This window comes from Argentina silus (assembly GCF_951799395.1).
Source record: "Argentina silus genome assembly, chromosome: 20".
Classification (NCBI taxonomy): Eukaryota; Metazoa; Chordata; class Actinopteri; order Argentiniformes; family Argentinidae; genus Argentina; species Argentina silus.
Window position 1 is genome coordinate 13,708,187 of NC_139674.1, and position 25,252 is coordinate 13,733,438.

General features: G+C 46.6%; 2 protein-coding genes and 1 long non-coding RNA gene across 4 annotated transcripts; 1 reads left to right on the forward strand and 2 right to left on the reverse strand.

Moving 5' to 3' along the window:
• Positions 1-662: 662 nt before the first annotated feature.
• Positions 663-4,110, forward strand: LOC310820563. Its single transcript, XR_014554823.1, has 2 exons — positions 663-3,767; positions 3,802-4,110. It is a non-coding gene; the product is annotated as an uncharacterized lncRNA (long non-coding RNA).
• Positions 4,111-4,659: 549 nt separating this feature from the next.
• braf (B-Raf proto-oncogene, serine/threonine kinase) lies at positions 4,660-18,915 on the reverse strand. Its single transcript, XM_083692252.1, has 19 exons — positions 18,745-18,915; positions 16,086-16,187; positions 15,287-15,553; positions 13,416-13,519; positions 12,962-13,064; positions 11,958-12,106; positions 11,651-11,770; positions 11,135-11,294; positions 10,898-10,937; positions 9,275-9,411; positions 8,742-8,859; positions 8,526-8,610; positions 8,218-8,394; positions 7,836-7,882; positions 7,509-7,627; positions 7,166-7,297; positions 6,073-6,207; positions 5,202-5,355; positions 4,660-4,891 (listed from the first exon to the last, which is right to left on the reverse strand). The coding sequence occupies exons 1-19, from the start codon at positions 18,898-18,900 to the stop codon at positions 4,869-4,871; spliced, it is 2,328 nt and encodes a 775-aa protein (XP_083548378.1). The 5' UTR covers positions 18,901-18,915; the 3' UTR covers positions 4,660-4,868.
• A 1,545-nt stretch (positions 18,916-20,460) lies between these two features.
• Positions 20,461-22,210, reverse strand: mrps33 (mitochondrial ribosomal protein S33). 2 transcript variants are annotated; one of them, XM_083692024.1, is made up of 3 exons: positions 22,052-22,210; positions 21,541-21,757; positions 20,461-21,174 (listed from the first exon to the last, which is right to left on the reverse strand). In XM_083692024.1, the coding sequence occupies exons 2-3, from the start codon at positions 21,753-21,755 to the stop codon at positions 21,069-21,071; spliced, it is 321 nt and encodes a 106-aa protein (XP_083548150.1). In that variant the 5' UTR covers positions 21,756-21,757; positions 22,052-22,210; the 3' UTR covers positions 20,461-21,068. The 2 variants fall into 2 exon arrangements, with proteins under 2 accessions (XP_083548150.1, XP_083548151.1); XM_083692025.1 differs by having other exon boundaries at positions 22,036-22,210.
• Positions 22,211-25,252: the final 3,042 nt, after the last annotated feature.

A 25,252-nucleotide genomic window follows, 5' to 3' on the forward strand; every position in this document is an offset into this window, starting at 1 on the left:
TTGAATGCCACAGTCTATTTGAGTATTGTTGCTGACCATGTGCATCCCTTCATGGCCACAATTTACCCATCTTCTAATGGCTACTTCCAGCATGATAATGCACCAAGTCACAAAGCAAAAGTCATCTCAAACTGGTTTCATGAACATGACAATAAGATCAGTGTTCTTCAGTGGCCTTCCCAGTCACCGGATCGCAATCCAATAGAACACCTTTGGGATGTGGTAGAACGGAAGATTCACAGCTTGAAAGTGCACCTGAAAAATCATGGACCAGAATCTCAAAGGAATGTTACCAACATCTTGTGGAATCAACGCCATGAATAACTGAGGCTGTTTTGAGAGCAAAGGGAGGCCCTACCCAGTATTAGTATAGTGGTCCTAATAAAGGGAGGCCCTACCCAGTATTACTACAGTGTTCCTAATAACGTGCTCCGTGAGTGTACAACGCAGTGCTGATCCTCAATGTAAGACACTGACAGGTAACATGAATATTATAGAGCAGATTAGTGAAAGGCTGCAGTCACAAGATGATGTGCATATGATGACTCATTTGACACATTCCACGTAAATAAGATCACGCATAACAGACAACAGTTTAAATAAGATCACACATAAAAGACAACAGTTTAAATAAGATCACGCATAAAAGACAACAGTTTTCATGCACTTCTTTAATATATCCTTTTTTCATATTCACAACAAATACATTAAGCTCTTTCTGCTTTTATATAATACAGTCTTAAATATTTTTACACAGAAACATTTTCTCAGAATTTCATCATCTATCAAAATGTCTTTTTTTAATCCTTTATTCCTTCATTTTAAACATTTTATATCTCATTTTCATGTTGAGTCTCCATGCCTCTTAGCAAACGGACAGTATTTCCTTTGTACAGTTATTTACAGGTGAAAAGAATCTCCCAAAAAGTTTGAATGCTAGTTCTCAAGTTGAAGGGCTTTGTGGGATAGGAGGGGGTTAAGGTGCAGGCAAGGACGTCAGGGGAATGTCAGAGGAAGGATCCAAAGAAAAAGGAAACACGTAGGGCTGGTTTCCCGGACACAGATTACACCTCGTCCTAGAGTAAAAAGCTTCTTCAATGGGATTTTCCATTGAAAAAGTGTGATTTAGCCCTGGACTTAGGCCTAATCTGTGTCAGGGAAACCAGACCCTAAAGTATAGCAAGGTCTTACAGTAAACGTCATACAGGAAATAAGCCAGAAGGGGTAAAAAAAAAAGAAGAAAAAAAAAGAAGAGGGGATGGTGTGATTAATAGAGAAAGGAGGGGAAACCTCAGTCAAGAAAGCTCCCTGTAGGGTCCCACAGCTTCGATGGAGCAATGCTCTTAAAGATATTACACCTCTGTAACAGCATTCTCATAGAAAACAACAACATCTCTAAAATAAATACAGCACTCTTAAAAACACGACTGTTCAGTTCCTCGTCAGTTCCACATCTTAGGGTTTGTAACAATAAACTGAAGAGTTGTGACCCAGAAGGAACGAAAAGAGAGAAACAAATACATTTACACTTCCCTCAACAACAACAAAAAAAAGAAATACATGTACATCTATATCATGGCAGCAATCAAATGTCTCCTTCGGTACCATGTTTCATCTGTGGTACATATTTCGAATCACTCTCTCGGGTGAAGTCAAAATGTTCATCAATGTGTTCAATTTTTCATGTGACCAGAAATAAATCAGACCCAGTACTTTAGAACATTCTAAACCAGAGCTCGGTGCCTTGAGGACCTTGACATGTCATTGACATGAGTTTACACGTCTCTTCATACCCGTGCCTGACAAGGAGCATACCGTCTCCACCTCTGGGAAATCTATACAATAGCATTTAAACGGTCCCATCAACGGAACAGAATGAGTCATGCCAGCGGAAACATCCATGTTTTATAACATCCATGTTTTATAACATCCATGTTTTGTAATCAAATGAATGAGACGTTGTAACGTAACCCCATGAGGTTCTAATAGGTGGACGTGGTAAAGTAACGTAACCCCATGAGGTTTCAACAGGTGGGTGGGAGACAAGGGTTTCATCCGGTCCAAAGACCGACTGAACTGGAGTCAGGACCACTCACTACTCAGGCTCGGTGAAGCTCTTGTCTGCAGTAAGACAAAGTTGAGTGAGTGTGTGTGTGTGTGTGTGTGTGAGAGAGTGTGTGTGTGTGTGTGTGTGTGTAGTGTACAATGAAATATTTGTCAATATCGTTCTTAGGTTTCCTTCATCAAGTTAACGACTTGCGGTCCCCGCACTGCTTCAAGCTGTAACAGAGGTGGTGGTTTGAACCAAACATTAAACTTTGTGAACAGCTTCATCTGTCCTTTCCTGTACTAGAGACTATAGAGCAAAGCACTAAACTCATGTTTGTGTGGGGAAAGCTGAACAACATGAGTCCATTATTTATTGTGGATATAAAGTCTCTAAATCAGTTCGGGCTAACATGGTCCCTTTTACACAGACTTGCACTTCCCCAGCAGACAACCCCACAGCTCAGCTCCTGCAGATAAAACATGCATTTGAAATTCAATTGTGGGGGTTTTATGAACTCCAAACTAATGTTGTGACAATTTATTTGTCAATAAAAAGGCAAGTCGCTTCATTTGCTTCTATCCATCTCCACAAAGTGCAAGTAAACACATCGCAACGACCACACGAGCAGTTAAAGAAAGACAGATGGGCGTCAGATAAAGAGCTCTTTCAAAAAACATCAAATAAAAATCCACATAAATAAGTCAATATTCGCAGGCCTGCCTGTCAACAGAAAAAAAAAAAAAGAAAAAAAAAGGCAAAACAACAAGAAAGAAAAAAAGAAAAAAGTAAAATACCGATGATCCTAGAGACATAAACTGGAATGAGGAAGTACAGGTGGATGTTTCTAGAAGGAGAGGCGTGACTGGAGGGACAGAGACATTTTCACCCTTCCAGCCAAACATAATTCTCGAAGAATACAAGTCTTTTCAGCAGGTAAAGGTTGCAGACTTTTCTGTGGACAGGTGCAACAGTGAAGCCTCTCCGTTTTAAGCTGAGTGCAATATCAAAACCACGACAAGAAGGGAAAAAAAACTACCAGAGACAACATGCACTTGCTATCACCAAGAGAAACCGAGGTTGGGGGGGGTGGGGGGTGTGTGTGTGGGGGGGGGGGGGTTGTGGCAGAAAAACAAAAACATTGAAGAAAAAACAAAAAGAAAGAAAAAGCTTGTGTTGCAGTGATACCAGCACAACACCTTAATAAGCTCTATGTATGCAGCCAAGCTTAGAGTAGAGAAGCCACGAGTCGCAGAGCACAGCCGGACTCCTAAACGGCACAATGCAAAAATGTAAACCTCAAAAAAGTAGCAGCTGCAATTTGAACATCAACAACTTCCCTATAAACTTCACTCTGGCCCGGGGTCTTCAAACGGAAGAGGAGCGCACTCTCGGTGTAGCTTCCTCCTTCAGACCCGACTCGCAAAGTTCCCAACAAATGAGAAAATGTATGCCACCACTCCAGGCAGAAAGACAGAAAGACAGAGAGAGAGAGAGAGAGAGAGAGAGAGAGAGAGAGAGAGAGAGACTTACTCTTCTTTCCCATTCCTGGAGTCAGGGACTGACGTTCAGGCTTTTCCCATGTGAAGTCAGACTCCCAGAGAGGCACTGGCAGCCGCCTCAGATTCCCACGGTCCCTTTCACATTGACCTGCTCATTAAAAAAAAGAGAGAGGCGCTTTTTCTTCAAGCCACAGCTTTCAGCAGGGAGTTTAAAGGTTGTCAAAACAGAGGTGAGGACTGCAGCCAGCTGAGGCAGACAGAGAAGGCAAGATACCGGAGAGAGTCTCATCGATGTGGAAACCATACCTCCAAACGGACTGAAATATGGGATAACCTCTAAATCTTTAGTTGACTGTCTGTGGCGTTCCCGTCTAGCGAAGATCGCGTGGGGGCCTTCAGAGGTGGAATGCTTCTTCCTCATAGCGATAATAAAATTAAAAAAAACAAACATTATCTCTTCGAACAAACCTTCCAACGTAAAACCTCAAAATCACCAGCATTCTCCTCCTCTTCCATACCCTAAAATCCAAACATAAGAAGAAAAAAAAGAAAAAAAAGAAATGGAAAAATAAAAATATATATCTTTCAAGTCATCTTCCATCAGGGTTGACCTCCGGCTCATCTCAGGGATTGGCTTAGACCTGGCCCACGTCATCTTATGTAACCAATGAGCAGTGAGGGAGGGAGGCCGCTCCTTCCACAGCCCTGTGTCGCCAAAGTGCGGTTCCCGTGGCACGGCCCCCGCCAGCCTTTAACCCCGCCCTCTCAGCCAGGGACGGGAATGGCGAGGCGTGCACCGCTGTAACCTTTGACCTGGTCCGACCTCTGACCCCCCCCAAACCCCCTCCCCCCCCCCCAGCCCACAGTCCGTTCCCACGTGCCCTTGACCTTTCCCTCCCTCCGTCCATCCTCCCATCTTCTCAGCAGGACATGCTGCTTGCTCTCCATGGATTCCTCCACTTTCTCCTAGGTGTACTCAAACTTGTTTTTTTTTATTTTATTTTATGTGTGTGTGTGTGTGTGTGTCTGTGTGTGTCTTTGATTTAGTTTAACCCTTTGTGTCATTCAAGTTCTTAGTTTTTTTTATTCAAATTGTGTCGTTTTTGTCTATGTGGCGATTTTCCCAGCGGAGAGATTAGCGTGTAAGGACTCCGGTGGCGCTGCGGTTCTTCAGATTCAAAGAGGAAGAAAACCGCACATTCTTTGAGACTATTTTTGTTTTTTTTGTTTTTTTTCAGTAATGAATGAATCCACCGTAGGAACACAAGACTTTTTTTTTGGAAAAGTGACGAGGGATGGACTGTTGGAATCTGCAGCACTTATTTAAATGCCGTAAACTCCCCTGCGAGGAAAGAGAGAGAGAGAGGCGATCAGTATGCGACTCCTCACATCGACACTGCAGTATAGAACATTTATCTCTTGTGGTTTTGCAAGATCGTAGTTATGCATTGCTACTCTTTCTCTCTCATGCTGTCATGGGCATGCTGTGTGTGTGTGTGTGTGTGTGTGTGTGTGTGTGTGTGTGTGTGTGTGTGTGTGTGGGTGGGTGTGTGTGGGATGGTGTGTGTGGGATGGTGTGTGTGTGTGTGTGTGGTGGGTGGGTGGAATGGTGTGTGTGTGTGGTGTGCCCGGCTGTGTGTGGGGGGGCTCACCATAGCCCGCTCCCTGGATGGGGGTTTTGGGGGAGGCGCAGGCGTACAGGCTGAAGTCCTCCGTCTGGAACCCAGCCCGGTTCAGCGAGGGCTCTGAGGCGCTACGGTGGATTTTGGGTAAGGAGCGAGCCAACAGCTCAATGGACGCCAGGATCTGTCAGAGCAGGGATAACACACACACACACACACACACACACACACACACACACACACACACACGGTCAATAAGTTCACCAACTGCCATTCACCAGCCTCAAGTGATTCATGGATTCTTTTTTCACAGCACAAGTAGTTACAGACTCTCAGCTTCTGACTGTCATTGAAAGTCGAATCTTAACGGGGCAAAGACCTTTGAGAGGCTGGGATCCCTGGGATCCAACCAGATCTGGGTGAATCAAACTGGGAAACACAGGTCGGCTTGACCGCCTGTAGCCACGTAGCATAGAGGCTACAGGCGGACCCCATCACCCCATCACGGACACCCATGTCAATCCACAAGCCTCCATCAAACGCTTCTGCATCTCTCTAGCGGCTCTAAAAACACCGTCTACTCGCTTCACATTCCTGATACTCTGACGCCACCTGGTGGTGGAAGCGGTGAATTAATCCACTCGGCGGATATCGAGACGCCTACCGGCTCTGAGAACCAGATCTGGATTCAGGGACGGCTCTTATCTGTGCTCGGCTGAGTTTGCCTGGCACAATGGAACCGATGGAACAGTACACCAAGAGCACAAACCCTGCCCAATCTGGCGCTCCACTCGAGGCAGACCCAAGCAAACGCTCAAATGCATCTTGAATGTGTTTCTACTTCATGCTTTTGAGTGAGGTTGGAGAGAGTGCAGTCGTGTGGTGTGACCGGGAGGTTTACCTGAGGGAAGAGGGGCCTTTCCTCCCTCTTCTTCTTCAGGCAGTCGGCCATCAGCCTCTTCATGGCCTTGGGACAGTTGCTGCGCACCTTGCTCAGGTCTGGCGCCAGGTAGCCTCGACCCACCATGAAGATGATCTGGAGAGGGGAGGGAGGGAGGGAGGGAGGGGGTGGAGAGAGAGAGGGAGAATGTCAGCGCAAAATGAGCTTGGTAGCCAACTCTGACATGGTGTACACCATACATGAACAAACTGAGATGTTGATTCATGTGGTAAGGGTTGATTCGGGTTAGGTAAGGGTTAAGGTAAGGGGTTAGGGTTAAGGTAAGGGTTAAGATTAGAGCTAGGGTTAGGTAAGGGTTGAGGTATATGGGTTGAGGTAAGGGGTTAGGGTTAAGGTAAGGGTTAAGATTAGAGCTAGGGTTAGGTAAGGGTTGAGGTATATGGGTAGGGCCGTCCCAAGGATCCCGCTTAGCATCAACTGTCAGGGTCACAGCAAAGGCAGTCAGAGGTCTCTCACCTCCAGTCCTAGCCCGGCCCTAGCCCAGCCCTACCACCACCTGCGCCAACGACTACAACATCATCCCCCATCTCTTAACTCCTCACCTCTGGTGTGTTGTGCTGCTGGGAGGAGCAGTGTTAATGAAAGGTATGTTGTTAAGAGTCAAACAGGAGTGTAATGAGAGAGAGAGAGAGACTTGACACAGGACAATGTGTTGTGGTAATGCCGTCTGGCGCCCCGGGGGGTGATCGGGAAGTAAACAACGCAAGCATGTGATTCATCCAATTACTGGAGGCTGCCAGCATTCTCTCTCTCTCCCTCCCTCCCTCCCTCCCTCTCCTCCCCCCCCCCTCCCGCCGCCACAGTCAGTCACCCTGGGTTGGCTTCGTCTACACTGAACCTGGGGGGGGGGGGGGGGGGGGGCTGTGGTGGAATGACACGATTTAAAAGTGTTAGTCAGTATAAATGCATTCGCATGGGAGGTGGACTGGCACAAAGCACACGGTCGGTCGGTCTCTCACACGCGCGCACACACACACACACCCCACATTACAGCCATTAGTGTGTGAGCGAGGAGAGGAGAGGCAGGTCCCACCTGGTCTCGGTTGTTGATGTTGGAGTAGGGCAGCACTCCTGACATCAGCTCATACAGCACCACGCCGAAGGCATACACGTCCGACTGGAAGCTGTACGGGTTCTTATCCTGCAGCCGGATCACCTCTGGGGCCTGCAGAGGAAGGGTTGTAGGGACATCTTACCAGAGAGTGACTGACACACACACACACACACACACACACACACACACACACACACACACACACACACACACACACACACACACACACACACACTTCCTGGCATCCTCTCTTGAAATATGATTGACAGGCTGCATTCGCTCTCTCCGCTCATCTCTCGTTTAGACCTGCACTTTCACTCACCATCCACAGGATGGAGCCGGAGAGCTGCTCAAACTGGTGTGATCCGCTCCAGCGTGACTTCACTGTGGCCAGGCCAAAGTCGCCGATCTTCACCGTCAGGTCCTCATGAAGGAAAATGTCTGAGGGGGGAGGGTGTTAAGGGAAGGGCTTCTTATTTTGGGGAGGGGCGGGGGTCGGGGGACCCCTGCAAAGAAACAGTTGATCGCTGACCAAACATCAACTGATCGGCACACAAGAGAATTGAATGACGATTAAAGAACTGGTGAGAGAGAGAGAGAAATATGTTTGTTATTGTATGTCATCATCAAGGCCAGTGAGAAAGGATACTGTTGCTCTTCAGGTCTCTGTGGATGATGGATTTGGCGTGCAGATAGCTGAAAGGGGAAATCGAAACACTCAAGGAGGTTAGAACAATGAACAGAAGCGCTGTAGGCTGAGGTTGTAGTCACGCACAGCAAATATCGTTCCGTCAAAATATACATTGTGAGAATTTGAGTTGGAACTATTGTTTTCTGTAAGTCTTGGCAGGTACAACAGCTTCAGAACGTGTTAAGGCCCATTTGAAGGTCACCTCACACCTGTCTGTGTACACATAAAGCAGCAGTGTTTAGACATGAACCAAAAGAAAACAGTAAGAATAACGTGTGTGTGTGTGTCTGTTCACATTCTCGTGTGTGTGTGGGTCGGGAAGGAGGGAGGGACCACTCACTCCATGCCCTGGGCGGTCTGCCTGGCGATGTCGATCAGCTTGATCATCTCAAACTTGGTCTCTATGATGTGCAGGTGGTGGTAGAGGCTGGAGCCCTCACACCACTGGGTCACGATGGCCAGCTGGGGCTTGGTGGTGTAGCCCATGAACAGCAGGATGTTCACGTGACGCGTTTTCCTGTTGGGGAAAACCGGGAGGGAGAAGAGTTTGGTGTCTGAGCCATTTCTGACTAACATAGTCTCGGTTTAGGCTAACTGCAGTCTATTAGAAGACTATAGGCTAACTGCAGTCTTTTAGAAGCATCTTACCTGAGGACTCCCACTTCGTTCTTGAAGGCCTGAAGTTGCTGTGGGGTGGGAGCTGTGACGTTCAACATCTTGACCGCCACGTCCCCTGTGAGGGGAGGAGGAGGAGGAGTTCCAAACCGATATTTACAGAGAAGAGAGATGAACCAGACCAACCAATATGCTGGGAAGGCCAATGAAACCGTTCGAGGTTCTGACAGACAGTTTGCTTGGACCTACCGTGCCACTTCCCCTTGAAGACGGTTCCAAAGGAGCCGGAGCCTATCCTCTGGCCCAGCGTGATCTGGCCCTCTGGGATCTCCCAGTCATCGCTGGAGTCCCGCCTCCCAAGGGTTTTCTACCAGGGGGGAAACACCAGTCAGTCATTACACACACACAGTGTGCCAGATACACTGGATAAGTGAGGAGTTGTACTTGTGGTCCCACTATCAGGTCCGAGACAGGTTTTATCACTCAGTGAACTTAGTGTTATTGTCTTATCACTCAGTGATTGCATGGCGCGGAGCACGGCACTAACAACGCTTAGGTTGTGGGTTCGATTCCCGCTGGGACCGTATATACAGAAAAATGTATGCACTCACTGCAATGTAAGTCGTTTCGGATAAAAGCGTCAGCTAAATGGCATATATTATGTTATTTCAATAGGAAAGGGATGCACTGATCCAGGACCGAGCTGTTCTCTCAACCTCAGTCCGCTAACGAGCCGATATGAACAGCTGGACGTAGGGCTAGGGAGTCCACCCGCGACTCACCATCTTATTGCGGTCCTCGGACGAGGACGACGACTTGCGCTCCCTCTGCGGGCACGGCGACTTCTGGGGCACCTTGACGTTGGTCATCGACCCTGGCAGGGAGGCCGGGGGCGTGGCCGAGAGACCCGCGGTGGATCCTAGAGGGTTGGGGGGGGGGGGGGGGGGGGGGGGAGAGGGGCAGGAAGGGGGAGGGGTTAGAGGGGGGCGGGGGGGGGGGGGGAGAGAAACAAAAAAGAAAGATGAGGATGATGGAAAACAAAGGGGTATAAAAGGCAGTAGGGTAGGAGGAGAGAAAGCGAGGGAGCGGAGAAAATAAAGGAGGGATCGAAGGAGGGGAGGGAGTGGGTTTTGGGGGCGGGGGGGGGTGAGGCAAATTGTGTATTGTGCTCACGTGGGGTTGGTGAGGTGATGTCACACGACACATGCAGAGTGAGGTGGGGGGTGCAGCTGGGACAGGTAATGCGGTGCTTGGAATCTTGGGTAATGTAGTACTATGATGACAGATGATGACTCAGTTCACTATGGGTGGCATACAGCCACATTGAAGAGAGCACAAATCAAATAACAATTCATCATTTAGTTTTTTTTTTTTTTTTTTATTTACCATTAGTGTATGGCTTGGACTAGTATTCAAAAGATCAAGAGTCATCCACACTTGAACGCGGTCTATAACTATGATTTTCTGATTAAAAAATAGCCCCGATTTTGGTAGGTATTTTCCATTGGAAAGCTTCAAAAGTTTTGAAGACAAAAGAAAATGTAATCTGTGATATTCCCCTGATCAAGACCGCTAGTGGAAGGGTCCCACGGGCCGCGTGGGGAACCACAAAGAGAGGGACTGAGAGTGTGTGGGAGTGGGAGAAAAAACGTAAGGGGAGAGAGAGAGAGTGAGAGTGACACACACACAGTGATGTGAAACAAGAGGGAGGGGTGAGGACACACGCACGCACACACTCACGCACACACACACACACACACACACCCGCATGCATGCCTACACACACACACACACACACACACACACAGAGGCCTAGCTACCTCGGAACACAGGCTCAAAATCAAACACTATGTCATTGGGGTAGGAGTATAGGAGGGGGCTTGTGGTCCGTGTTCTGTGCTTCCTCAAGCAGCGGGCGGGGTGGGCCGGGGGGGCTGCAGGGGGGAGAGAGACAGACACAGGATCACTGGCCCCGAAGCCTCGCGACTCAACCCACCTCCCCCTCTCTCCAGGCAGTCTAGTCTAGCGTAGCCCAGTCTAACCCCAGAGAGACACCGGTGGATCGGCAGTGAATGGAACCAGAGAATGGAATTAAAGGGGAAGTCGGTTGGCTCTTAAAGGGGGCCGGTGTCCTGATTAAAAGACACAGAGCTCCGGGTGTGGTCTGGTAACACACTAATGATAAGAGTCCTGTATTATTTTGATGATTGAAGTAATGTACCAATACGGTTAGGGTTGCAGAAATGGGACTCTAACAGAACTAAAAACAGAACAGAACTTGTGGGGGGGGGGGGGGGTTCTTGGACACAGAGAGAGCACGCAGACGCAGGACGAGGTGTGGGGGAGGGGGGGAGAGAACTGCTGATCGATTGAGGAGGCAGGCGGCAATGTGATTTCATCCTTACCTCCATCGGACCTCTGTAAACCTTGATCTCGAATCAAGTCCTGAAACAAAAGGGAAGGAGGGGAAAAGTAAAAGAAAAGAACAAAATTAAACAGAGCGTTCAAATGTCGCTAGGAAAGACACCGTCAAGTCTGGGTGTTTACTAGGACGGATGGGTGGCTTTGTTGAAGCGCTACCGCCGGTCTCCAATAGGGGGGGACACGACGTGTGTGTGTGTGTGTGTGTGTGTGAGACTCACGTCGATGTTGACGGGCTCGATGGTGTTGATATGGACGTTGGGGGCCGAGGAGGAGCGGTCCCTCTGGCCAAACTGGTTCCGGTGGTCCTCCTCTCCGGGGCGGAACCCCTGGGGGATGGGGATGGACTTGGAGGGGGACACGCTGGCGTGGCACAGGGACCTGGGGGGGAGGGGGAGGAGAAAGGGTTAGGGAGGCGCACCGAGGAGGAGACAGGATGAAACCCACCGTGGGTGCATCTCAATCGGCGAATGGATGTGACTTCCTCTACTTGTCTCCTTCTCTTTTTTCTCTCCTTCCCTTCCCTAACAGATGTGACGAGCCCTTCCTTCCTTCCTTCCTTCCTTCCTTCCTTCCCTCCCATCACTGACATCTGTCTTTTGGTGAAAAGCAACACAGTGAAATGCCGGCGTTGACCTTCTGAATCGTGTTAGATCAGTGATGACATCCAGGCAGGAAGGGTGCATTGTGGGAGTATCGACCCTGGACAGGGGGGGGGGGGGGGGGGGACGACTCACCCGGTGGAGTCGGAGGGGGGCAGCGAGGGGCAGACCTCGGCCACGGGGGTGGTCCCCTCCGAGGACATCTCCTCCTGGGTGATGGGGTGGTGCTCAAAGAACTTGGACACCAGCAACAAGCTGCAGGGACACAGAGAGCCAGGGTCAGACTCAGGGTCAGACTCAGAACAACACTTCACAGGCGCTACACCCATCTGCAAAGTTACTACACTACTGGTGAATAACCAAAAAAACCCACCTCCACCTCCCTTATTGACCCTCATTGACTCCCATGGGCTAACACTAATCCTAACCCAGGACCACTCACTCCAGCTGGTCGTAGTTGACACACATCAGGGGCACCTCGGTGCTGCAGCGCTGGTGGAACTTGTAGCCGCACGTCTGGCAGCGGAAGCCTTGGAACAGAAGCTTCCGGCAGAAGTCACAGAAGGCCAGCGTGAAGAAGGTCTTCCTCACCTGTGGACCCGCCGGACACACACACACTCAGTCAGTACATCAGGAGCAAGATGGCGGCTTTTGTGTTTCTAACATAGCAATGTAACGGTATAACTACTAGGTATAACTAATAGGTATAACTATAACTAATCTAACTATCTATCTAGTGGCATATCAGCTGAAAGTATGACAGTATGTTGTCGTTGATATCTACACACACACACACACACACACGCGCACACACGCACGCACACACACACGCACACCCGAAAGTAGGACACTGGTGGTACGTTATCTTTATATCTATATCCACACACACACACACACACACACACACACACACACACACACACACACACACACACACACACACACACACACACGACTTTTGACATTCAGCTGGACTGCGCAGCATGCATTTGTTTGTTTTAGTTGTGTCTGCAGCACAGTGGGATTTGGCCATGAAAGGGTTTCTCCATGTTGTCAATGACATTGTCTGGCTCTTCTGAAGTGGCCAAACACTGTGTGGACTAACACTATGTGGACTAAGACCGTGTGGACTAACACTATGTGGACTAAGACCGTGTGGACTAACTTTGATAACAGTGACCGCCCTTCTCTTCTGACACGGCCTACTTCCACAGAGAGAAACAAACGTTGTGACGCGGGTGACACTGTCGCGGTAAATAAACCTGACGACCTGACCCTTACAGGGGTAAGCTACTGTGTGTTACACATGGCTGCTGGTTCCATCCCCACCCCAGGAGGGAGCTGGAGGTGACTGGAGGGATTCTGGCATCATATTTAAGGTGCCTACCCGCTGCCGTTGTGCCCTTGAGCAAGGCGTGTGTGGGTGCGTGGGTCTTATATACTCACAAAGTTGTGTGTCGTCAGCGGGACGTTCTCCAGCACCTCCACGTGTAGCTCCTCCCCCGTGAGCCAGGAGATGTCCGTGTCCCAGCCAATGGGCTTCTTCTCTCTGGAACAGGAAGCGGAGGATTGGGGGGGGGGGGGGGGGGGTTAAGGGGTCAGCCTCGTTCGTGGTCAGGTTGTGGTAGTAGAGTACACATTAACCATGTCCTTGGGTAAGGGGACATTGACATTGGTATTGCTACACTGTACTGTAGAGACCGGTGGACAGAGTACAATACATCCAAGGAGAGTACAGTACCATGAGTAGAACGGACCTGATTGGTTTGGGGGTTGAGAGGGTAGGAGGAGCCAACGCTTTTCCAATGTGTTAAATAAATGCATAGCACTAGGAGCTTGTGTGTGTGTGTGTGTGTGTGTGTGTGTGTGTGTGTGGGGGGGGGGGGGGGGGGGGGGTTACCCGTCCTGTATCCTGTAGACAGCGCAGCACTCAGGGATGAGTCCCCGCATCATCAGAGCCTTCTTCAACGAGTCTCTCACAGTCATCCCACAGCGCGCAGGGACCTGACACACACACACACACACACACACAGAGAGATCATCAGCATGGCAGTGCAGGGTAGACAAATGTTGTAGTCAACAGAACCACTCCATACAGACGTCACTACGGGGGAAAACTGTCCGTTTGGCACATAATAAATTCAAAAATTCAGCAGCGGAGGAGACCGAGTCACATCTACGGTCGGTTTACAGGTGGAAATCAAACATCGTCGGATAAACGTTCTTTCTCTGGCCGAGAAAGAAGAAGAAAAAAAAAGATGACCTTCCTTCTTCGCCTCTCTCCTTAAAAATCTGGACGAGCGCAGTTTAATTTATTCTCTCTCTCTCTCTCTCTACTGTGCGGCTAATCAAAGTAAAGGGGGTCACCTACATTCTCTCCTTTCCCCTGGCCTCACGCGGCTCTCCAATCTGGCGGAGGGGAAAAACCCTTTGAAAGCACCCACCGTCTCAAGCTGCTGCCCTGACGCCATCAAACGCGCGTCGACAGATTCGTGGTTATCGTTAACTGAGAAAACAGCGTCAGCAGCGCCTGATGTCACACAAGTCTTTTATTCAAAGACACGCCCCTTGTGTCGTCGACTTTCTTTTTTTCTTTTTCTTTTTTATGAAACAACAGCGGAACAGGATATCGAGGTGCACGCGATACAGGGAATATTTGGTGGCTGTGTGGTTTAACTGACACGCTTCGATGAAGTAGGACTTGGCGGAGTGGAGGCCGACGCTGCGGTCTACATCATACCAGAAACAGATTGTACAGATTTCTAAAGGCCCAACAGCACCATGGAAGGAACATTCTGGGGCTTCGCTAAAAATGTCTACCAAAAGCAAACTCAGTACCTCTCCATTCATATCATATACCATATACCATGTCCCATATACCATATACCATGTCCCATGTCCCATATCCCATATCCCATATACCATATACCATATCCCATATCCCATATACCATATACCATATACCATATACCATATACCATATACCATGTCCCATATACCATATACCATATACCATGTCCCATATACCATATACCATGTCCCATATACCATATACCATGTCCCATATACCATGTCCCATATACCATATACCATGTCCCATGTCCCATATCCCATATACCATATACCATATCCCATATACCATATACCATATACCATATACCATGTCCCATATACCATGTACCATATACCATGTCCCATATACCATATACCATGTCCCATGTCCCATATCCCATATCCCATATCCCATATCCCATATACCATGTCCCATATACCATGTCCCATATACCATATACCATATACCATGTCCCATGTCCCATATACCATATACCATATCCCATATACCATATCCCATATACCATATACCATATACCATGTCCCATATCCCATATACCATATACCATATACCATGTCCCGTATACCATATACCATTCATACCATATACCATATGCCATAAACCTCACAAACTGCACTGGCACATCCGAACAACAACTAAGACGACAACAGAGTCGTTTTTAAACGACATAAAGGACAATTCTGGGCAAAAAACTAAAAGACATTTGTCTAAAAGCTCATCCGATCTCAACTCAAACGCTTCACCCCCCCAAAATTTGTTTTGACGCACGCCCAACCAAGAAAAACACAATATCAGCCCCAGCGTGCCACCACCACCACCACCACCCCCACCACCATCACCCCCACCACCACCACCCCCACCACCCCCACCACCACCACCACCACCCCCCCCACCAGCACCACCCGACGCCAACCTACCACGGTCCTCTGTTTGTTGGGCAGGAAGACCCTGACGATGGGCTTCTGGGGGGAGCGGGGGTTGGTGCGGAGGGCATCGAGGGGGGTCTGGAGGACCGCCAGGGTGTTGGGGGCGGAGGGGTAGGCCTGGGCCCCGCCCGTCTTGGCGTCCAGCAGGGCGGGCGTGGGAGAGGAGCAGGAGAAGTCTGTGCCGTTGCCCATGGCCTCCAGGAGCTGCTGCTCTCTCTGCTGCAGGGCGTCCAGCTTACTGGTGTACTCCTCATAAGCCTGGAGGAGGGGGAGCAGGGGTTAGATACAGGACACAACTCACACCAATACACACTATTCACCCTCATAGGCCTGGAGGAGGGGGAGCAGGGGTTAGATACAGGACACAACTCACACCAACACACACTATTCACCCTCATAGGCCTGGAGGAGGGGGAGCAGGGGTTAGATACAGGACACAACTCACACCAACACACACTATTCACAGCTTCCCTCATAGGCCTGGGAGGAGGAGCAGGGTTAGAGTTTCCATGAGGCACACACATATAACACACACATATAACGCATTATAACCCATTGTAGGATGTTTGATGCCTTATGTCTTCGTTGTATAATCATAATACTTCCAATATGTAATATATGTCGTCAATAAAAAAAAAAATTCAACCAATGAAAAATGGCTGATAACAGATCAGGATCATGAGGAGATGACATTAAAGACATCCTCATGCAGAAACAGACTGTACAGATTCCTAAGGCCCAACAGCACCATGGAAGGAACATTCTGGCTTTGGTAAAAATGTCTACTGACCTCCAGGTATATGGACGGGGGGTTGTGTTCTCCGCCGAACTTGTCCAGAAGTGCCTCTAAGTGCTCTTGTGTCAACTTTATCATCTGCTTGATATTCCAAATCTGAAAAAAATAAAAAATAAAAAATAAATAAATAAAGGCAACACTTGAATGTTTCATACACACACCGTCAACTAGACTGACTTTAAACAGTCAGCAACATTGCATATGATAAAATGACACAATAGAAAGCCTATTCCTTATTGTTAGACAATTATTCATCATCACTGTTCATTTCATTGTCGTAATAAAATAGAAAAAAAACATATTTCATTCTAAATTAATTTGTTCTTAACTGAAAGGCTTGGAATTACAAAAAAAAAAACATGAATTATGTTCACTACAATTCTTTGAAATCAATCAAATGAAAACATCAAGTTAGCAGCACAGACCTCCCCCCCCACCCCCAATTACCCCCCCCCTCATAGTGAGGAAGCTGCTATGTCGATGTCGGAGACATCAGTGTGTTCACACTCCGTGGCAAGGTGTGAGCTTGGCCACAGAACATTCCCTGAACCATCCCCAGTCCCAACCCTGGGCCACTGGATCTGAACCGTCCCCAGTCCCAACCCTGGGCCAGTGGATCTGAACCGTCCCCATTCCCAACCCTGGGTCACTGGATCTGAACCGTCCCCAGTCCCAACCCTGGGCCAGTGGATCTGAACCGTCCCCAGTCCCAACCCTGGGCCACTGGATCTGAACCGTCCCCAGTCCCAACCCTGGGCCAGTGGATCTGAACCGTCCCCAGTCCCAACCCTGGGCCAGTGGATCTGAACCGTCCCCAGTCCCAACCCTGGGTCACTGAATCTGGAAAGAGCCAGGCCGGGCCAGCCTTCCCTACAGCCGTTTAACCACACAGAGTTGTCAGTGTGTACACATCGTAGCCGAAATGCCAAAATTGCTTTGGTTTTCAGGGGGTAGGGTGGGGGTTCTGAACAAACTAAACCTATACCCCTACCTGACTTATCAGTAAAAAGAAGGCTGGGTTAACCTAGCCCTCAAATCTGAGCAGTTGTGATTCTAAAATTAGAATGCCATAATTTCAGTACATTGACCCCTGACTCACATGATGGCATACAGCAGTATTGATAGATTTTAACTGACAGCGATAGTTCCATGGTTTCCCCTCCATTCTCCATTGGCAGGGCAGCACATGCTTGGTCCTATCCAGTTAATGTGCCTGTGATTAGCCTTTTAACATGGGCCTACAACTGGCTGACCACCTTACCACCTCCATCTGTAAAGAACACTGGAAATTCACTCATTTAATAAACATTTGGTATTTTAGCCCATCACTGGATGTTTTTAGCCTTCTAAGCACAGAGGGAAAGATATCCTGCCAGTACAATTTGGACATAGAAACATGTCAATAGGCCGAAATATGATCATAATATTGTTACTGCTGAACAGACAATGTTAGACCCATCACTATAGGGAGCAACACTTGGAAGGAAAACTAGGGGAATGTAGCCTACCTTTACTCTGACTAAACCTTCTAGGCTAATTCCAATTAAATCCACTAATTGATCCAATTAAATGGATAGCTGTTGAATGTGCTCTCTTGCAATTGGTTACCAGAGGCAACTGTCAACAGCATAGTACGCTCCCCAAATCAAAGCTACCTGGAAAACCATTCGCACTTTTGGTTCAGCTTCGGAGCAGATCTACAACTTTTTAAGAACTTGGGGGATGAATTAAAACACTAAAGGGCTGATACTTCGGAAAGATGATGGTGTATTTTTTCAGAAGCGTATTTGCTTTTATTTGGGTACATTGGTGTCAAAAACTCGCTGCAGCAATACATGTATATTAACTGAACAAGATCAATTCTTTTGACAAATAATACTATATTTAGGTAGTTAAATCTAGTTAGGGCCGTGAGCCGTGGTGATGTGACACTGACAGCTAGGCCTTATTCAGTTCTGCACGTCGGCAACATCATCCTGCATCAGTCTTTACGAGCCATGGCAGGAAAACAAAAAAATCTAAATGGAAAATTAATTGCTAAAGTAGCTTGCTGTATTTATCAACCAAAACAAAGCGGGGAATAAGCTAGCGGGGCTTTGCTACCTGCCTATGCCTACATACCTCGATGATGGGGGGTGGTGGGGGGGGGGGGGTTCTGCAACGAATACAAAATCTCTCTAAATGCAGATCAGATCATTTAGAAATAGGTGTAATGAGGTAGCACTAGGTCGACATAAAACGCATGCATGGTATCAATCCACACGGAGCTTTGTGGAAGCGACCCCGTCTGCCAGCTAACGAACGGCAGGCTGTAGTCGGTGGCTGCAGCTGCAGTGAGCAAAAAATAAAGCGAAAAAGCGAATGAAATATAGACAGGCCTGAAATAAACATTGAGTCAGCGGACTAAAATGAAAACATAACTTGATCCATGTCGTCTCACGAAAATGCCTCTATAGAAGAAAAAAAAGTCCATGCGAATAGACGAACGGCCGATATTTGAAGAAATCATTTACATGTTTGTGCATCGTCTCGCCCCCTGCAATGCAACCCATATTACAGCCGGTGTTTCCTGAAGAGGTACATCCAGCAACCTCCGCTCGGTATCAGCCTCCCCCCCTGGCCCAGCTCTACCCTGTTCACCCCCGCTACCTACCTCCTCGTCCTGCGGACATTCGGGGATCCCCACGGAGCAGGTGGTGTCGAGCCCGGCGCCGAGCTCGTCTAGTCCCCGCTCCCGCTCCGGATCACGGTCCATGGTGTCTCCGTTGAAGACGGGCGGTGGGGACTCGGCGCTGCTCAACGCCGCCATTTTAAACTGCGAGAAACTGAGTGGAAAATAATAGAAGAAAAGAAACGGGGGCTGAGACAGGAGAGGGAGACAAAGATTCAAGAAAAGCAAGGCACTGGTTGAGAGAAGGCAGAGATGGAGAGGGTAAATGGGGATATTGTATACCAGTTACTCAGTCGCAATTCATTGTGGTTTCATTTTCTTTTTTTTTTCTTTCTTTTTTTGATAATACAATAAAATGATGTCCATTTTGCATATCTTGTTGCTTGTTGCAACTTGGCCTCAAATATTTCACCGATTGCTCTTGAAAATCAGCAAAAAAAACAGACTTGGGTAGGTAGGGTAGGTCTAAATAAATGAAATAAGACACTTTAGAACAAATGAACCTATTGACATAGAACAACAGAATGTTAACATGTTTGGTTATTGGCAAGGAAGGCTACATTATAGGCCGACCCATCTACTTGACTTTCTAGCACAAAAGCGCACACCAGGGGACATGTCACTCATACGCTATAGGCCTGCCATCCCCCTATGAATCTCACATCCACGGACAAAAAAACCCCATCAATGGCGTTGTTATTGTATATAGTGAATGAGTGGGCAGCTGGCTTCACAGTGTGGATGCCATCTCAGTGGACAGGTGGCCCTCTCTCTGTGACTAAGGATATGAGATGAGAGGAGAAACACACAAGAAGGTGTCTGTGAGGGTGGTCTGTTGGAACACATGGCCCTGGCTTGTTTTGAATCATGCATCTCATCGCTGATGGAAATTCAATCTTGAGTGACACCCAACTCCAGCCCCCCCCCCCCCCCCCCCAGTGTTGAGGGTGTCATCTTCTATATGAATAACTTGTCCTAATTTGTGCCTGATGTACGTCTCTGAGTGAGCAGGTGTTAAAATTATGATTTGTGCTCAATGTTCTTATTGTACTGTAATGTTTGATCTGAATGCCACACTTGAACAACCCCTGGGGGGAAAAAATACCATTCTATTCTATTCTAGATCCCTTCTCTTGTGAGTATTTATAGGGACCCTATTCACAGTGTAGGAGGGCTGATCTAGGATCAGTGTTGTCTTTTAGATCATAATTAATACTAGTATATGGACCAATGGGGACCTAGTCAGAAGCTCTGTGAGTGTTGACCAGTTTTGACTACATTTTTCCAAAAGAAAACTTTCGAATTTAACTATTATTCCAGCCCTTGAACTTAAATTTCCCTACTATTTCTTCTCTTACTGCCTCCGGTCTCCCTGCTTTTGGAATTTGTTTCCTCTCCCAGTGATTTCAGTCACAGGCTTTCTGTCACATGGACTGGTCATCTTTCAGTAACTGACTGTCGTGTGTTGGATAAGGTAGTTTCGATGTAGTGAACTACTTGTGCAAAGTGGCTTTAGTTTGACAAAGTATATTTCTCTCAAGGGTAGCTTTAGTGTAGTTCAACTTCTTTCCTTGTAAAGTAATTGGTAATCTAGTTAAATACATTTTCAGAGTAGCTTCTCCAACACTGGGATGCACACAATGGCATGGGGACAACGTCTTCAACCCAAACAAACATTTCAACACATTTTCTTTCAAATATTTTATTCATGAAAATCTGTGTAATGGGATGACTGACTGCCTGGAAAATAAAACAATTCGCACGAAGGTGAAATGACAAGCTTAGTATACTTCAATATGATCACAAAATGAACAAATAACTTGAATTATCCGGCCCAATGGACACACACCCCATTCACAACTGGTAATAATGAGCACATTCAGTTATTGAGGATGTTTTTAATCAGGTGTACACCGACAACTGCAACGCAACTCATTGACGCATTATCTGATTGAGATCGGCAGACCACATCAAACGGCAAACTAGAACGCATTGTATTCATCGTGTATCACGCATGCACACATCAGTCAAGCATTGTACACATTCTATGTAGAAACAATGGAGGCATGATGGGACACATCTTGTGGACACGCATGATGGGACACATCTTGTTCACACACCTGGTGTGAACAGGTATTTCATATGGTCTGATAATCCAAGTTCGACTCTGCATTCAAAATGAATGTCCTGTCCTCCTCCGCTCTGATTGGCTGTTACCAGTTATAGACAGGCATTGCTCTGCCCATCCCAGAGAACACCAGACAAGTTCTGTGTGCCCATAGGTCCTATGGCGGGCAAGGTCCAGCCTATTTCTTCTTGGTGGCTCTCTTTCCCTCTCCTTTCTTGGGTTTTCCTTTGCCTCGCAGCTTCCTCAGTCGAATCATTTCCTGCTTGAAGTCTGCATGCTCGTCTCTATAGCAACAGGGGAAACGGGGTTATCGATGACTGTACTAGAGCAAGAACACACTCTTGAAGAACACAAGGGAACAAACAGGGTAAACTCAACATCAGTGTAAGGGTGAAGTTTGGGCTATAGGCCTATATGTAGCTTCATGCAAATCAAATCAAAGTTTTATTTGTCATATACACAGAATACAGCCGTAGACGGTGCAATGAAATGCTTTGGGCAACCTAGCTCCTCAACAGTGCAACAATGAAATTATAATAATAAAAACAATACCTATACTATACGCATATGCACACTGGCATGCCAACAGAACAGTGTCTGCATGCGGCCATATTATAAACACAGAAAAAGGGCTGTCACTTCACGGTTACCTGAAGAGACCCATAAACCTCAGCTTCTGGGTTAGAGCGTAGTAGATCTGATGCTGAGGGTACCAGTCGTAAGTCTCCTTCCTTTGGGCAATGGGCGGCTCCTTGAAGAGTTGGACAACCTTCATGGACTTGGTATCCGTCGGACGCACCACGTTCCCGAAGATGCGCGCACTGAGGCGCCCCATACGCACAGCATAGTTGGACAGATTGGCCATAACTAAAATGAAAAGGGAATGATATGTGTTGAAGAACGTTTCCCTAATAAGGTACTTTTCAGGCTAATACATTGACTGTACGGCTATTTGACATGGCAAGCCACACTGAGGTTTAACCGTCGTTTCCCCAAACTTACAATGGTAGACATTTCAACGAAATGTACAAGTACCAATGATGTGGGAATTCAATAAAATGCATGCTGATGATGATGAGTTACAGGCAAGCAATGAAAGGACGCATTGAATGACAAAATGGCTCACTGTGTTCATGACAGGCTACCTGTTAATAGGCCTACCTGGAAATCACCGCGACTTGAGTCACTTTAATCCAAGTACAAAGATCTAGATCGGAATTGAAGGCACTGTGTTTCAGTTGCGGGCCTGTAATCGTTATTTTACAGTTAGTATTTCACATGATCACATAGCACGCCGGCTAACCTTCAGGAACATCGTCGTAAGAACTGATGCTAGAAACTATAACTCCAACGTACGCTTTAGTGCGCAAACGCACTGCTGTCATCAATCTGATTGGTCCGCTTCTCTGATTTCGTCGGTTGTCTGTATTATTTTTCTACTTGTACGTATATTTCAAGTGTGAGACCATTTCTTACAAAACATCTGTAAAAAATATATATTTATGAAATTGTATTGGGTGTACATTTCTTCCCCTGTCTGTTGCAAATATCTATTGTTGTGCCTCGACCATATGGGATCTAGCGTCCGTAGTGTGGGTAACAGTTCGTCACCGTTATTAGTCCGTGCATGTCAATCGGTTTTGAACACAGTTCCGCTTATCATGAGCATTTTTTTTAGGCCTTTGTATTTAGGCAGTAGCACAAACTCCATCAGTTTGTATTGGTTGCAAACTTTATGAAACTCTGAGTTTATCTAAAATATTATTCTGGAGTCCTAAACAATAAAAGTTGTCTCAATGAAACCGAGATAGGATATATTCTGCACTATTATGCCCTATTGCTACCTTATGTTACTGTTTTCATTATTTCATTATTATTATTTCTTCGTTGCACTATTGAGGAGCTAGCTTACCTAAGCACCTTCTAGGGCTGTATTCTGTGTATATGACAAATGAACTTTGATATTCTGAGAATGTCTACTAACAGATTCTGAAGACTTTGATATCAGAAAAGTGGGAGTCAAAGGTGTTTTGCCCTAAAATGATAATCGTTTTTTTCAGAGACAGTACACTCAACCTTTCTGTCTCAGAGTCCCGGGAGGATTTCATCATGGGATTTTTCATACAGTATAAAATGTGTGTGTACACTCTATAGGTCCATATGCTATTAGCCTTCTGCAACCACTAGAGGGCGACAACTGCAAAGAAACGTTTGAAATTGGAGTCTGAATGCAGTGTTTCTACCAGCTCCTCACCCACATCTGCTGATCTGATAATGATAATGTTGGAGAGAAGAGCAAAGAGTGGGTGTTAAAAGTACACTAACACAGCGTAAAACATTCTGTATTCAACAAATACACAGCACTGAAAGGTGAGTACTAAACCAGTGAATGGTATTATGTCTGCCATAAAGATGCATAAAGACTTGTAAAGAATTGTTCCTGGTTACAACTTGGCTGAGGTAACCATCAAAAAGCGGTCACACACACGCACACAGAGAGAGACACGAACTGTGTTGTGCGTCTGGGGAGAAGAGAGGGTTGACGTCAGTATTTGCGAGGCCTTCTGTCCTGTCTCTGCCCACTAGATGGTGATCTGCCGGTGGGAAAAGCTAAAAGTCAACAGCAGCCATCATCAGCATTCCAATCACGTCCCCCTTTCCCCAGCAGTGGGATGTATCCATTAACACAATGCCGGGGATAAAAAATGAAACAAGATAACACATACACAAATAGCTATCGACAAATTGGGTTTATTGTATAAACTGAATTTATTTTCAGATGACATGTTGAGAGTTGACAGGGAAGCAGAAATAAGTTCCGAACAAAAGCCTGGGTTTTTAAAATGTGATTAAAATGTAGCTGCCAACCTGTCACTCACACTGTCAAACAGTAAATTGTTATTGCATAGTCAAAGCTGAGGAAAATTAGACAATACTGCCCAAGAGACGACCGTTATTGGATCCCATCCAGAATTGATGGAAGTTTTGAATTAATCAGTGAAGTACTGTATACTGTGAGGTAACAAGAAAAGAAAAGAGTCATTTAAAAAACACAAGATGTTATCTTTTATTTGAGGCCTGTCTCTACATCGTTCTGGTCCCCTCAATGACAAAAGGTTCCCGTCATTTGAATTGGATAGCAATTAAGGGCCATGTTGTGTTTGAGTCAAACAGCAGAGCTGAGAAAAACCAACCAAAGAAGTCATGACAGGTTACTCTAGAACCAGATGGCATGGTGCTTTGTGTTTTTGAGATACAAGTGATTATTTATTGATTATACAAGTATCCTTGTGAGAGTCTAAGTAATTACAGTCTACTAGTAATCTTGTAAGTAATCTTGTACTACATGAAATGGCATGCTGCAGTATTCAAACTCCCATTCGGTTATATATCTCATCCTTGAAATTATGGTTATTTTGTCAAATAAAATGGTGCCCCAACTTATATTCAGGCTCCACTCACCAGCAATAGTATCACAACCAATTCCTATTTAATAAATCAATCAACCAATCAATCCAAATCCTAATTATTAATTAACTAATTCCTAATATTTCACTGCTGACTGACTGTGGAAGAGATGTAGGGGGAGGAGAGGCATTGATGAGCCTTCTACTTCATGTCATGAACAAAATAAAAACGTGTTAAAGTTGTTTGACCATTATCATCTATTCGTATGTCATCTTAGTAATAAAATCATCTCTCTTGTTCGGCATGGGATTGTGTATACTAAATATTTTCAGTTTCCACCTTAAAGGGGCAATCTGGGATTCAAACAACAACAAAGCGGTCACTCTGACCCTTTTTGGGGTTAAAAGCCGATAGATGGTTCTGGACAAATATAACCACTTTCAAATTCATAGACGGAGCTATGGATACAAGGACTGACCATCCATGAGATCAAAATGATAGTTTTAACCATGGTTTGAAGCTATACAGTGTTCATTTACAATTACATTGTTTTACAAACAATGGAGTCCTGTAGATCCTGTAGATTCTTCCTCTACAACATCAGAAGGATACGCCCATTCCTCACCAGAGAAGCAGCACAACTTTTGGTCCAAACACTTCTCCCGCCTTGACTACTGCAACGCACTCTTGGCCGGACTCCCCGCCTCCGCCATCAGACCTCTGCAGCTCATCCAGAACGCTGCCGCTCGTCTGGTGTTCAACCTCCCCAAATTCTCCCATGTCACGGCCCTCCTCCGCACCCTCCACTGGCTCCCGGTAGCAGCTCGCATCAGATTCAAGACCCTGGTGCTCGCCTGGTGTGAGCATTGATTACTTTCCATTGATTACTTTGTCTTATGATGACTGTTGGATAGATGATTTACTTAAACAAATGTATTTGTGGTAAGTCGCTTT